Here is a 15785-nt window from a genome sequence, read left to right on the forward strand (position 1 = left end):
TCTCACACGCAAACACATATATACATATGTACATACGTAACACAATATCACACATTCATCTTCCGACTCATGCGCGTACACGTTTGAATTTAATTCTTTTTACTCGTCTCCTTTCTCTCTAATATCATGAATATCTATTATCTAATCAAATTCATGCACGATGTAAGAAACATTTTAACAACGAAACGTTATTCTACCAATTGTAAAAGAGAGAGAGAGAGAGAGAGAGAGAGACAGAAAGAAACTAAGAGAGAGAGAGAGTGAGAGAGAGAAAGAAAAAGAGAGAGAGATAAAGGGAGAGTCTGTTACATTGCATAAATGATATATTGTACAATACATACGTATCTACCTATGTCTATATACCTATATGTAATACGTCGAATAATATAGATACATTCGTCTATTAAGAATAACAATGCATTGAAATTGTAATTGAATATATGTGTAAATTACGTCTACCTATATCAACTAGAATACCTATTTTTAATACGTATATATGGTATATTTTTACGACGATACAAGATCTTCAACACCTGACATTGCTTAAGATGTTCTGTCTCTCTCTCTCTCTCTTTTATGATATGAAAATAATTTAATAATTATTACAAACAAGATATTACCTTAAACGAACAAACGCTTTGTATAATATATACACACATATATGTGCTTGTGTGTGTGTATATATATATATATATATACATATATAAAAACATTTTTAAATAATTATTAATACTTTACATTTTTAGATTTTCTTGGAAAAAAAAAGAAACACAAAAAGATATTCATCACGTTTTAACTTAACATCGAATTCCTTTTCTTTTAATCAATTTTTAAAACTTCCAACAATTCGAACGAAAAGATAAAAAAAATAAAGATAATCAATCGCCAATCTTGTTTTCGTTCCTGATTGGATGATACCACGACCAATGACAAAGTTAGAATCATGTTTCCAACGAAGAAGATGAAAGGGTAAAATTTCCTTTGCCGATCGATGCGCCATCTGATAGAAAATTTTGTAAGCTTTGTCGCTTTGTCGAGAACGAATGTATTCAGATAGGTTAGTACATTGAAAGTGTATCTCTAAAATGTTAAAATGTATTTACTTGTCTATTCCGTGTAGAATGTCGATAATGGAGAGAACTGTACATTTAATATATTTAGGTGAAAATAATTTTTAAAAAAATTTTATTCATACACATTTAATTCATATTTTATAATTAATAGATGTTGGTTTTTTTTTTTTTTTTTTTTTTTTTTTTAAATCGAATTAGATATAATTCTATATAGATCTGATTGATTCATGAATTAGACCAATGTTGTTATGTGGACTTTATCGGCTTATAAAATGAACGAGATTTCGTTAGTTCGATTCCGGTGTTCGATCTTTGAAATTAATGATCGAGAACGAAGATGAAATAATGTCGAAGAAAAAGAATCGTCCTTTATCCTAATTGTTTGATCTAAAGTTTAACGTCCTTTAATAATTATGTCGTAGTTACGAAAAAAAAAAAAATCAAAGATAGCAAATATTTATAACGAAAAGAAATATCAAATATGTCGGTATATAACGTAACGGCTGATAATCCATCATGTTAATGAATATAATCAAAATGAAAAACAAAGAAAAAGAAAACAAATAAAAATAAATAAATTAAAAAAAAAAAAACAAAAAAGAAACGGAGTACGAATTTTCGTATCGTTTGTGTACTAACCAATCAAACTAAATACGTTCGACGGAACAGAGAGAGAGAGAGAGAGAGAGAGAGAGAGAGAGAGAAAATACAAGAAATTGTATTAATTCTAAATTACACGAGATAAAGGAAAAGAATAAAATAGAAAAAAGAAAAGAAGGAAGATTCCCCGAAGAAAAGAAAAAAGAAGAAGATAAAGGAGAAGAAGTAGAAAAAAGATAGAAAAAAAAAATTAAAAAAAAAAAAATTAATTTTAACAACAACTAAAACGACAATTAGAGTAATAACAATAACATCGACGAAGAGACGACGAGGATGATGAAAAAAATGAAAGGAAAAGAAAAAAATTGTACGATCGATTTTACGAACACGAGACTTCGAGTTTTATCCCTAGGAGCCAACTTCACGGTGCATACTTTAAAGATTGCACTTGAATAGAGTTGCACATTCTCTCTCTCTCTCTCTCTCTTTGATTCTTTCCTCTTTCCTTTCCCTATCCTTTTCTCTCTCTCTCTCTTTCTCTTTCGTTGTCTTATTCTCTTTCTCTCTTTCTTTCATTGACTCACTCTCTCTCTCTCTCTCTTTCTCTTTCGTTGTCTTATTCTCTTTCTCTCTCTCTCTCTCTCCCTCTCTCTCTCTCTCATTGTCCCACTCTCTCTGTCTGCTTTGGTGTGCCAAGATTGGTGCACACAATTAAAGAGCGATGAAACGCAACGCGACAACGACGCGACAACGACTACGACGGTAACGACGACAACGACGACGACGACGACGACGACGATGATGCTGATGATGATTATTATTAACGTGATCGTAACAAACTATACGAAGTAGTAACGTTTGACATTTCTCTTTCGTCCGTTAACGACGCAGATCGGATACGCGTTTTTAATTATATTCTTTTTTTCTTTTTCCTTTTTCTTTTTTCTTTTTCTTGCGAGCAGTTTTATTTTCCTTCTTTCGCGTAATTTTCTCTCTATCTCTCTCTATCTATTTATCTATCTATCTATCTATCTCTTCGAGTTTCGTTCAGTCGAGGAAATACTAATATTTTGAGGTTAAAAAGACTGTACATTTATATATATATATATATATTTATATTATATAGTACATGTGTATGTGTTCGTTCGTTCGTGTGTGTTTGGTGTGTGCTGCTGTGTGTGTATATATATATATATATATATATAAATGTATGTAACAATGCAATGGGCGAGAAATTCGTACGGTGAAAGTTTCTTCGTTGTAGGTTGGATCGAATCGAAAATTTAAGGTCTCTCGCTTTTCCTGCACCCTATCGTGACATTTGCGAACCTATCACGAGAGATTTTTTGTTTTTTCTTTTTTTGTTTTTGTTTTTCGCTGCAAGTTTCTTTTTATTTTGTTTCTCTCTCTCCTATTTTTTTTTTCTTTTTTTTTTTTTTTATTTCGTAGAAAAGTTCATATACGAACAGGATAAAGAGAGAGAGAGAGAGAGAGAGAGAGAGAGAGAGAGAACGAAAGAGAAGAAAAGAGATAGATAAAGAAGAAATAGGGAATAATTCTGTGCTTATATATATATATATATATATATATATATATATATATATATATATATACATGATAAATACATTCTGTCTGTTGTGTTACGCGTCGAAGTTACATATGTACATATGTATGTATGTACGTGAGTAAATAATAAATTAGAAATGTCGTGTGTTAGTGTATTGTAAAAGAAAAAATCAAAACGGGGGATGATTATTAAATATGTTTTTCCAACGTCCGAACGGAAAATGACGAGGATCGAACGAATCCTCGAAGCCATCGATCATCCTCTGAAATGAGAGAGAGAGAGAGAGAGAGAGAGATAGAGAGAAACAGAGAGAGCCAAAGAGAGAGAGAGAGAGATAGAGAGAAAGAAAGAGAAAGACGAAAATAGTGAGGAACGCGCGTGAACGACGATAATGTTCAATCCTGACGATTGTCCTTGAAAGCGATCGTATAAAAGACATTTTGGTAAGTGATTATTTATCGACGTGTATACATATATATATATATATATGTATATGTATATGTATATGTATATACAATATGTGTATTTATTTGTATATATTTTGTATATTTTTTGAAGGGTTCAATTCGATTATAAATATATATCGATAACTATGTCCTAGTGTCTATGTGTTTATACGTTAATTGTAATAATAGTAATGCATAATCAGATTGATTATGAGGAATGTTGTTTGTAAACGAAACGACGCCTACCATCGTCTCATCGGCATCATCGTTGTGTCGTCGACTGGTTCTATTCTACATTCATATTATACATATACATATATACATGTGTGTGTGTGTGTGTGTGTGTGTGTGTGTATGTGCTTCAGATAGAAGATATAAAAACGATTAGATTTTTTTTATCATAATACGAGTCCTATCACTTCTATTGTCACGTACATACATATAGCTGTACGTAAGCAAATCTATATACACGTATACGTATATACATACATACATACGTACATATATACATACATATTTCAAAACGTGATCTTGTAAGTCCGTGTCGTTCTTGGTCATGTAGTTTAGTTTAGTCGGTGATCCTTTTTTGTACGTATCACATATACAAAGAGCAATGTCTAGAATTGATAAGTACCGTCGTTTTGTGACTCCTCCCTCAAATCGGCCTATTAAGCTTCATTTGATTTCCTGCTGGTGCGTGGGGAGACCGAGGAGAAAATAATGGCAAACATTCTCGGGATATATGGATGCTTCGGTTTCTTCGTTCTCTCAATTTCATCGTCTATATATATATATATATATATACATATATATAATATATATATACATATATATATATGTATACAGTGTATATGTATATATCTGTTTCTATCTTTCTGTCTCTCACTCTCTCTCTTTCTCTCCTTCTCTTTACTTTTCTTGCTTTATTTTTTTCTTTTTCGCCTTGTCTTTTTTGCCTTGTCTTCTTTACTTTTCCCTTCCGATTACCAATAGTTGATTTTCTCTAGTAAAGTGCAGTGTTTAAAACGATAAGAAAAGTTATTTTATCATTCAGTACTTGAGTGAGAGAGAGAGAGAGAGAGAGAGAGAGAGAGAGAGGGGATGAGAGGGTGAAAGAGGAAGGGAGAAATCATTCTGTTTATGCCATTTTATTTAGTTATCCGTGATCATCGTATTGTTCGTGTGTTTCTTATTTTTCTTCTAATTTAGTTTTAAATAATTTTTCAAAAGGTTTTTTGCTCTAAATTTAAATCTTATTCTTTATTTCCATTTAGGATATTTGCTAGTGAAAGAAGATGGCAGACGATGAGGGAACCGAATGGCTTCAAGAACTTTTGCACGATGTACAACTTACCCAGTTCTTTACGAGAATAAGGGACGATTTACAGGTCACCCGGTTGCATCATTTTGATTATGTTCAACCAGAAGATTTAGAAAAGATTGGATTGGGCAAGCCTGGCATTAGAAGACTTTTAGATGCTGTTAAGAAGAGACGTAATACTCAATGGAAAAAGAATTTAATTACTAAAATTAGACCCGGTGGTAGTACCAAAAGTAATAAAAGATCTTCTCAGCCTACCGAAGGATCATCTGTGCTAACATGTCTTATCCAGGACAAAGATGTGACTTTATCCATTAAATTAGGTGACGGTAGTTTTGGTGTGGTAAGGCGAGGAGAATGGATGTCACCTACTGGTCGAACGTTACCTGTTGCTGTAAAAGTTTTAAAGGCTGACGCTTTGACCCAACCAAGTATTATAGAAGATTTTGTGTCCGAAGTTCAGGCGATGCATACTTTGGATCATCACAATCTTATAAGGTGATGCAACTTTATTTCTATCTTTGTTGTTTGTCAAAAAAAAAAAAAAAAGAAGGAAAAAGAAAAAAGAAAACAGAGAAAAATATCACAATTATTTAAAGACAATATTCTCTCTATCGTATTTCAGGTTATACGGAGTTGTACTGTCTCAGCCTATGATGATGGTAACAGAACTTGCGCCTTTAGGAGCTCTCTTGGATTATTTGCGAAAACAATTCTGCCGTATATCTGTATTAACATTATGTAATTATGCATTACAAGTAGCAACTGGTATGGCATATTTGGAGGCCAAACGTTTTCTTCACAGGGATCTAGCTTGCAGGAATGTTCTTTTAAGTACAGTGGATAAAGTGAAAATAGGCGATTTTGGTTTGATGAGAGCGCTGCCACAACAAGAGGATTGTTATGTCATGACGGAACATAAGAAAGTACCGTTCCCATGGTGTGCTCCTGAATCTTTAAAGGCACGGCAATTTAGTCACGCTTCGGACGTATGGATGTTCGGCGTGACGTTATGGGAAATGTTAACGTTCGGAGAAGAACCATGGGTTGGATTAAATGGATCAGAAATTCTTCGTAAGATAGATAGAGAGGGAGAAAGATTGCACGAGCCTGAAGCAATGCCACCTGTAATGTATGATCTTATGTTACGTTGTTGGGCCAGAGAACCCTCGGAAAGACCGAGTTTTGCTTCTTTGAAAGAATTGTTAACTGGAATGGTACCGTCGATAATGAAGGCCTTAAGCGATTTCGAGGAAACTGAAAAAATGACTATTGAGCAGGGTGATCAAATCGTTATCATAGATGGTAGACCTGAAAATTATTGGTGGAAGGGACAAAATCAAAGAACTTATCAAGTTGGTCTATTTCCTCGTTGTTTGGTCGATCCAATGAGAAAGAAGCAACCAGAGGATATTAGTAAACCTTTAGAAAATTCTTTTATTCATACGGGACACGGTGCTCCCTTTGGAAAAAGTTGGGGTAGTCCTATTTATATAGATGATGTTTATCTACGAAATCCAATGGAACCGCCAGACATCGTAGCTGTGGCCGGTGTTACGGATAATCAAAAGAAAAAATTTTCTTGCGGCACGCCACGTTCTCGCAAACAATTTAATTACACGAAACTACAAAACGACATAAGGGCTAGTCCTGTGAAATCAATTGTTCCTGTACCTGGTACCAGTCAAGAGGGTAGTCTAATAGATTTATCGCCAGAGGAAATAACTAATACAAATTCATCTCACTCCGATACAACATGTCGACGTGTTATTAATATTCTTGATGAGCCTATAGAAACGGTCGAAACAACGAGAACCCAAGAAGAAAATAATCAACAGGAAGATCCTCGAACGTATGCTAATTTCCCGGGTAATCTGGATCCAACATATTCCGATCCATTTGATACCTCTTCCGTATTTATGAAACCACCGCATTCTCGTTATTACAGTCACGTACCATCCGATCTGACTAATCATTATAATAAGACCCAATCGTATGGAAATATTCAGAATGAAGAAGTTAGTACCAATCAGAATATAAATGTTAATCAATATTCGACGAATTTGAGTAAGAATAGTATAAATGAAAGTGTTAATTTAAATGTTAATGTTAATAATTCAGAAGGCAATGCTTTCCCAGAAGACTATTATAGTGAAATCGATAAACTTCAAACCCCATCTGTATCGAATTGGACAAGTTGGCCGGAAGACTTGCAAAGTGATACTACACAAACTTATGCTAACGTTGCAAGTCACAATTTACCAACAACTTCCAATGGACAGCCATCACCTCCACTGCCACCGCCATTGCCACCTCCTCCCCCTCCTATAGGTCCTAACGAAAGTCCACCCAAGCCTAAATCTAATCACGATCTTGCCCAAAATTTAAGCGAATTAAATATAAATTCGCAGAATGTTACTTCGCCTAAAAAATTGGATCCGGCGTTTCTTGCTGAATTAGAAAAACATTTAGGTGAGAAGGAAGCAAGTAAAAATACTAATGCCACCCAACAACATTCTAACGAATCGCATACGTATACGTTGATCAATAAGTTACAAGATAATTCGACTATACCGGCACTGCGGCCACCACCGCAATCGATAAAACCAAAATCTCCGCAAATGGATCAAAGGACGAGCACGCATCTACCTAGCAAAGTGCAAAATTCGATGCAATCTAAAAATACAAATATACAAAAACCAATGGTGCAACAAGAGCATCGTTTCGTTGAAAGCACTACGGATGCCATTGTAGGACAAATGTGGCAACAGGCACACTCTCAAGTACACTTGCAAAGTAATTATTCCGTATCAACAGATCCAAATGTTAATCGCATATCACCGGTCGTAAATATGCCACAGATAAACGTTAATTTACTTCAAGTTGCTCCTAGTAATTTAATTCACGCTACGAGTAACTTGAATAGCTCTCAATATGGTTCTAAAAGTGCCACAGAAACGACTTCCAATCACGCGCAAAATTTTACATCCACGAGTCAGAACTACTTCCAACAACAAAACGTTCCCCTTCTAACTATAAGCCGTAATCATGGAATAACACAAATACAAAATGATTTACAACAGGCGCAATCATCTAGTGCCACCAATACAAATACCATTTCAAAGCCCGCTATGTTTGCCACTGGTACAATGTTTTCAGAACAAGTGTACGTTGAATTGAAACAGACAGTACCTAATTTAGAACAATTATCTCAAAATGAATTTAATACCCTTTATAATAAGACTGTTCAACAGAATATACTCAGAAATTATTATGCTTCTGGTGCATCGCCAGCGAATACCATTGTGGATCAAAATCTAAGTCATAGTCATGTAAATTATCAAGATACAGCTAGCTATAATCTTCAACAACAACAACAAATTCAAGCTGTTCAAGCATCTAAAAACTATGCACTTCAAAATCACCCTTGCGATTTTAGCCCACATTTAAAACAACCGCCTGTATATAATCCTCCGCCTGCTTGGAGTCCACTTAAATCGGTGCAAAATGGTTTTATAAGAAATCAGCATACCGCAACGAAATCAAATTTAACAGCTAATCAGAGTGGAAATTCAAATGTATTGCAGTCCGTACATATTAAGTCGCCGCATCAGACTAATGCCGCAACGTCACAAACATTACCAATTCGCAATGTACAGTCTCACATGAACGAAACTGTTATCAATACTCAATTAGCACCTTCCACGTCGGCATATCCATCTGGTGTTAGTCCGCCTTTGACAGGAGCTTCCCAGCAATTAGTTATGTCTCTCAATGATGAATTTCGTGCAACTAAAATAATGAGAGTACAAAGAGATATAGCGGATGCGTCGCAACAAGAAATTTTAGCTGCTTTACAAGCCACTGGATGGGACACTGCACAAGCGGTCAAACAGATTATGAAAGATAGACTCGTTAAATTAGAATCTCTTAAGAGGTAAATTTTTATATCATGTTTAACATTAAAAAAATATATATATATATATATTATACCGATCTTAATTTATATTATTAACATTTTTATTGTATTGTTATAGGCTAGGTTTGGCAGATAGACAGCAATGCGAAAATGCTCTTAAGCAGACTGATTATGATGTAGAAAGGGCGGCTTCACTGCTACTAGATCAAGCTAAATAAAAAATAAATATGAATTAAATCGAAAAATACAAGTGACATTAATATGAAGTATTTCATGATTGAAAGTACAGTAATTTCAGTTCTTTTTTTTTTTCTTTTTTTTTCTTTTTTTGAATGCTTAAAAAAATGTTTATAGAGTATATTTGACCTTAGAAATTGTTATTTTATCGAAGGATTCATTGCTCTGATATTTAGAAAACGTTGCATTCCAATAAGACGATAAAGGACAAATTTGGAGTATGCAGTTCTACTTAATTGTACAGCAAATGGCCAAATAGAGAAGGGAAATGTTTTTATTCCATTAAGCGAAAGATGATATTGCATAATGTTTATGCATAATAATTATTCAGATATAAGCGAAACGCAAAATGAAAAGATGTGATGTTGTTCTCTCATCATATTATTTTGAAGATATATATATATATATATATATATATATATATATATATATATATATATATATATATATATATTTACAAACACACACACACGCACACACACACACACACGCGCGCATACATATATACATTTTCAACGAAGAAGATTGATTATGCTCAGTGAACAGCCCTTCAAATTAATTTCATACATATATATTTAATAGCAATAAGAAGGCTGCTGTATTATACCTAACTTGTTTTAAAGTTAGACATTATTCGATTAGCGCGGTTTATTCAAATGTATTGACCTTTAAAGAGTCGTATTAAGATTGTTAAGGTCGTTTTCTAATTAAGACCATGATTACGGAAAAAAAAAAACAACATAGAAAAGAAAACAGAAAAATGATAAAACAAACAGTGTTGCGAAAAAGATCAATCTGAAACTGTGATATGCGTTACTAAAGGCTCTAGGTGGTATTATTGAAAAAAAAAAAAAGAAAAAAAAAAAAGAAAAAGAAAAAACAAGAAAAAAAATAGTATCTCTTTCTTTTTATTATTACCGAATGTGAACATTTGTTCGTCCGTTGGATAAATCGAAAACGAAAACAAAAAAAAAAAAAAGAAACCGGAAAAAAAAGAAATAGAAGTGTACATAATAACTAGAATTATAAATAGAACGAGATAATTGAGTTTTTAATTTAGAAAGTCTAAAGATTAGATATGTATTTGTTGCATACGTTTATCGTATGTTTACGTAGAGACTTAAAACTCTGGTGATAATGTAACGATCAACATGATAATAATATTGGCGCGGGCAAGTACAAAATTACAAAAAGAGGGAAAAAAAAAAAGAAAAGGAAAGGAAAAAGAAAAAATAATGATATAAATGGCGTAAACATAATTTGTGTCCAATAAATATAAATATATAATTCGAATTACAATGATTTATTTAAGTGTAAGTATTTGTGCATAAAAAAGAAAAACACAAAAAAAAAAAAAAAGCGTAATGTTGTAATATAATCATACGATGTAATAGCTCTCTTATATTATGTTGCTGTTTTAATTTATTTTTTAAACAATACAAAACGTATATATATATACATATATAAATATATATATATATATATATTTTTTGTTGATAGCGCGATGTAACTAAAAGCGCTCTTATAATTTCATTAAATAACATGAACGAGTCAATTGTCACGATTATTTTATTTTATTTTTTTTTTTTTATACCTCTGCTCCAAATTAAGGCCTTAATTTTTATTTGAAAAATTTTTTAGAAATATACCGTTCAATCGTTCGCTCTTAATGAGTCTTAATTAATGTGATATTGTTAAAAAAAAAAAAAAAATGTAATTCGTATGTAAATTCAAGACGTAACATTCTAGACTCGTTTGAATAGACGATTATATAAAAAAAAATGTTATTTATTATTAGATTAGTTTAAATGTTAAAATAATTTCCGAGTGAAACGCACTAGAAAATTTTAATTTCTTTATTAAGATTTTTATTCATAAAGAAGAAACAAATAATTTTTCCTTTTTTTTTTTTTTTTCTATTTTTAAACATTTAAATTTTGCTTCGACATTTCATTGGTCTTAGAATAACAGTAGTAATAATAAATAAAAAAGAATATAGTCACTGTTAATTAATTACGTTTTAATCTATTTATATAAACGAAAAATATAATCTAAGCAAGTTTAATCGATATTATTATCGCAAGTACATCGATATTATTACCGCATGGTGGAGACACTGTTCCCAGCTTACACTTGTAGTTCATATTTTGTCCGTGACAGTCGCTGAAGTAACACGCGCTTCGAGCGAGAGGTGATGAATGGCCTTGATTATTAACTATTTATTTATAATAATTTTTCTGAAAGAATAAAAAAGAAAAGTGACGAGTTTATAATTTTTATTTTGTTTTTGTGCAGATACATAAATTTATATAGCCCTGTTAAATACACGCTGCATTTTATATCCATCAATAGTGGAATGACGCATGATGAACGAAATAATTAATATTCGAATAATTATTTTCAAACAATTCTTCTCATTGAGATAATAATTTTGTATAGATCATGTCTGTGGTAATCGAAACTACGATAGGTGATATTACAGTAGATTTGTTTATCGAAGAACGTCCACAGAGTAAGTTGAAAATATTTATGTTTTCTTCTGTATAGGTTAAGTTTAACATTTATATGAATTTCTTATTAATTAGATATAGATACCATTTTAACAATTGTATATTATTTATTTTTTAGCATGTCGAAATTTTTTAAAATTATGCAAAATAAAGTATTACAATTGGAATTTATTTCATTCTGTACAAAACAATTTCATCGCTCAAACTGGAGATCCTACGGGTACTGGGAAAGGTGGAGAAAGTATTTATGGTATAGTATTGGGTGAACAAGCTCGATATTACGAGGCCGAACAAATGCCAAAAATTAAACATACCAGAAGTGGCTTGTTATCTATGGTTAATTGCGGCGACAATATGTTAGGATCGCAATTTTTTATCACACTCGCACCGGATCTATATTCTTTAGATGGTGAACATTGCGTGTTCGGGGAAATAGTAGAAGGACTTGAAATTATTCTAAAATTTAATGAAACTATTTGCGATGGAGATTATAGACCTTATCAGGATATACGTATATCTCATACCGTTATTTTAGAGGATCCATTCGATGATCCGAAAGGTTTAGAAATACCAGATATGAGTCCAGAACCTACTAAAGAGGCATTGATGGTAATGTAATTAAAATAAATTGTTAAAGGAAATTGTATTTTTCTTTACAAGTAAATACTATAATATTTAACAATATTGAATATTTTTATAGAGCGATAGAATTGGCGCGGACGAACTCATAGATGATACAGCGGGAATGTCCGTGGAGGAAGTTATGGAAATGCAAAAGGATAAAGAAGCAAAGGCACGTGCTACAATATTAGAAATCGTTGGGGATATACCGGATGCTGATATCGCACCGCCAGAAAATGTTTTATTCGTTTGTAAATTAAATCCGGTTACTAACGACGATGATTTAGAAATTATATTTAGCCGTTTTGGCAAAATTATTGGGTATGTATTTATTATATATTCTATCTAATCTATCGGTAAAATAATATTTTAATGTATATTAATAATATGTAAATTTATAGATGCGAAGTAATAAGAGATAGACAAACGGGTGATTCCTTGCAATACGCATTCATTGAATTTGCCGAACGTAAGAGCTGCGAGGAAGCATATTTTAAAATGGACAATGTTTTAATCGACGATAGAAGAATACACGTTGATTTCTCTCAGTCCGTAGCAAAAATGAGATGGAGGGGTAAAGGGAAAGGTATTAAATATTATGACGATAAGGAGATAGAGGAGAACGAGGATAGAAAAGGTTATGATCGTTTTCACGAGAAGAACGATCATCGAAATAACAAACGTTATCACGAAAAAGAGGAAAGATCCAAGAGGAAAAATAACAATGATGGAAGACACGAGGAAGATATATTGGAACATAGGAAACATCAGTATAGAAAAAATGATAACAGAAGTGATCGAGAACGTTCTCGCGATATTAGAAATTATGTTTCAGAAAAGGATAAAGATAGGGAGAATAGGAGGAGGGATGATACGTATGAACATAGGAGAGAGAAGGAGAAGAAAAAGAAAAAGGATAAGACCGATGGTAGTAGGAATAAAGATAAAAGTAGAGAGAGAAATAGAGATAGGAGTAGAGAAAGAAACAGGGATAAAAGTAGAGAGAGAAAGAGTGATAGAAGTAAAGAGAAAAGTAGATATAGAGAGAGAAGCAGAGATAGAAAACGTTAAAAATATAAAATATGAAAGTATTTGTTTAAGAAATAATTTAATACAACAAACAAATCGATTTAATAAAAAAAAGATATATGTATACGCATACATATATCATATATATATATATATAAACACACAAAACGATATCCTTTGATTTCCATTTTCTAATTGCATTTATCGTAAGTCGACCAATCGGATCATTCTTTAAAATGAATGACTTATCATGAGTTGGTAACACTGCTTGGAATTACTCCGTTTATAGATAAAGTAGATGTGGAAATACATTGGCAGGTGTAAGATATCAAATTTTTACGTGAACGCGTGTGATTTTTTCCTATTAATAAAATCCTTAATGTATTATTTAGATATCATTTGAAACTTTGTACGTCGTTGGAAATTATATCTACGTCTTTTGGTGAGTATTTAATAACGTTCATTATGTTCATCATGTGTTTTAAGGTTATGTCGATATCGTATACACACATATTACGAGTTTCGTAATTTTTATGTAAATATTAATTAACTCATTCGATTAAATCGTATGAGGACTTTTTTTGATTATTATTATTACTATTATTTTTTTTTTTTCAAACGAAAAATATTACCTATTATTTATTTGTGTCATTATTACAAGCATTTATCGATAGAGTAAATTATGCATACTTACACGTAAACTAGACACTTGAACGTCGTCCGTTTTATTCCGGCGCACAATTTGAATTAATCACACGCGCATTAAGTTTTATTTAATAATTAGAATTTTCATACTTTCTTTTGTTCTCCGAAGAGAGAAAGAGAGAGAGAGAGAGAAAAAGAACAGAATGGTCACGAATAAACAATAATGATATAAAACGTTAGCCTCATAAATGTTAGACAGTTTTATTATTTGTTATATCATGTCGAAATACATGCGTTATTTAACACTTACACATCAAAATTTAATAATAATACCTTCGAGTCTTGAGTCTCCTATTTTTACATGCTCGTTCTATGTGATTCTATAGGGGACTGGTAAGCGTTTAATAATATTAGCAATTGATTGTCGAAGGAGTAATAATAACAACAATAATATTACTAATAATAATAATAATAATAATAATAATAATAATAATAATGATGAAGAAAATTTTGTTTAATTTCTTGAGGTTTTTCATATTTATGATTGTATACATATATATATATATTTTTTTATTTCTTTTGCACGTCGATATACGTAAGTACTGTGAATAAACTTAATCGAGACCGCCATTACGTGTCTCCGTTTGCCACCATTTTGTTTTATTTCTTTTCTTTTCTTTTTCTTTTTTTCTTCTTTCAAGGTGGTAATATCGCACGACGTCGAGAGGAACGTATAATAATAGGTAATGGGGAAAATTCATTGTTTACATACACATATATATATATATATATATATATATATATATATACATGTTTTTTATGTATGCGTATATGTATATTCGTAACATAGCCTTGTACATTTGGTTAAAAATCACTAACCACAGGTACATCTCGTGTGTGTAAATAAATGTAGCATTTATTTATAAAAAAAAAAAAGGAAGGAAGTAAAAGAAGAGAGTGAGAGAGAGAGAGAGAGAGAGAGAGAGAGAGAGAGAGAGAGAGAGAGAGAGAGAGAGAGAGATAAAACATTAAAGCGACGACGTGAAAAAGAAAAAGAGAAATTATTTTTTTTAAAACAAGAAAAACTTTACAAAAGTTAAAGACATTAAATAAATATGTAGTAACACGACGCATAGGAAAACAGAGAAAATATTTTCCTTTTCTATCTCGAAGAAACGAAAAATAATTATATAATAACAATGTATATTTATAAATAATTTAATGAAGGGTGCAGACGGCCATTTCCTTTTTTTTCCCCTTTCTTTTTTTCTTTTTCCTCGCCGTTAAACTTATTATTAAATTTATTCTAATTCGATGTTCGATTTATACGGTAAACGCAAGAAAAATACTTTTGTGAACAAACGCACAGTCTCGTGTATTTTATATATATATATATATATATATATATATATATATATATATATATATATATAAAATAAGCTGATCGCGTTCGAATACTATTAAATTAATTTAATTTAATCGCACGTATATTGTCAACCCAAAATAGGAATATATATATATATATATATATATATATCTATGTATACTGATACCGCATAAAATTCTTATTTTAATCCGCAAAATATTGTTCAGATAATTTCATCGACGCATTTTCCTTTTTTTTCTTTTCATTATTTTACCGTTCGTTCGTAAGAAATTAAAAAAAAAAAAAAAAAATTAAAGAAAAAAAAAGAAACAATAGCAGAAATAAAAAATAAAAAAAACTTGTAAATCTCGCGGCTTTTGCACCCTTTTTTTTACTTAAAAGCTAACCAATAAATACATGTTCGCCATTACCACGAATCGTCGAATGGCAC

At 31.6% G+C, this 15785-nt stretch overlaps 3 protein-coding genes across 8 annotated transcripts in view; all 3 read left to right on the plus strand.

Moving 5' to 3' along the window:
* The first annotated feature begins 3238 nt into the window (after nucleotides 1-3238).
* Nucleotides 3239-10195, plus strand: LOC124424451 (activated Cdc42 kinase Ack). Of its 5 annotated transcripts, none has more exons than XM_046963514.1 (4): nucleotides 3239-3683; nucleotides 4961-5505; nucleotides 5633-8944; nucleotides 9045-10195. In XM_046963514.1, exons 2-4 carry the CDS (start codon nucleotides 4982-4984, stop codon nucleotides 9142-9144), a joined length of 3936 nt encoding a protein of 1311 aa, XP_046819470.1. In that variant the 5' UTR covers nucleotides 3239-3683; nucleotides 4961-4981; the 3' UTR covers nucleotides 9145-10195. The 5 variants fall into 5 exon arrangements, with proteins under 5 accessions (XP_046819470.1, XP_046819473.1, XP_046819472.1 ...); XM_046963517.1 differs by lacking the exon at nucleotides 3239-3683 and adding an exon at nucleotides 3998-4133; XM_046963516.1 differs by lacking the exon at nucleotides 3239-3683 and adding an exon at nucleotides 4215-4274.
* A 1167-nt stretch (nucleotides 10196-11362) lies between these two features.
* LOC124424453 (peptidyl-prolyl cis-trans isomerase sig-7) lies at nucleotides 11363-13335 on the plus strand (the record flags this gene model as incomplete). Its single annotated transcript, XM_046963522.1, has 4 exons — nucleotides 11363-11675; nucleotides 11792-12282; nucleotides 12374-12615; nucleotides 12696-13335. Coding segments are annotated over exons 1-4 (1443 nt in total), but the record flags the coding sequence as incomplete, so codon positions are not given.
* Nucleotides 13336-13361: 26 nt separating this feature from the next.
* The window catches only part of LOC124424452 (DNA ligase 3), a 43726-nt gene continuing 41302 nt past the window's right edge, over nucleotides 13362-15785 (plus strand). The window contains exons 1-2 of one of the 2 annotated variants that reach the window (XM_046963520.1): nucleotides 13362-13643; nucleotides 13716-13765. The gene's annotated coding sequence lies outside the window, so the exon portion shown is untranslated. Of the gene's footprint in view, nucleotides 13766-15785 lie in introns of both variants that reach the window. The other variant, XM_046963521.1, reaches the window with a different exon arrangement.

The sequence above is a fragment of the Vespa crabro genome, chromosome 5 (assembly GCF_910589235.1).
Source record: "Vespa crabro chromosome 5, iyVesCrab1.2, whole genome shotgun sequence".
Taxonomy (NCBI): Eukaryota; Metazoa; Arthropoda; class Insecta; order Hymenoptera; family Vespidae; genus Vespa; species Vespa crabro.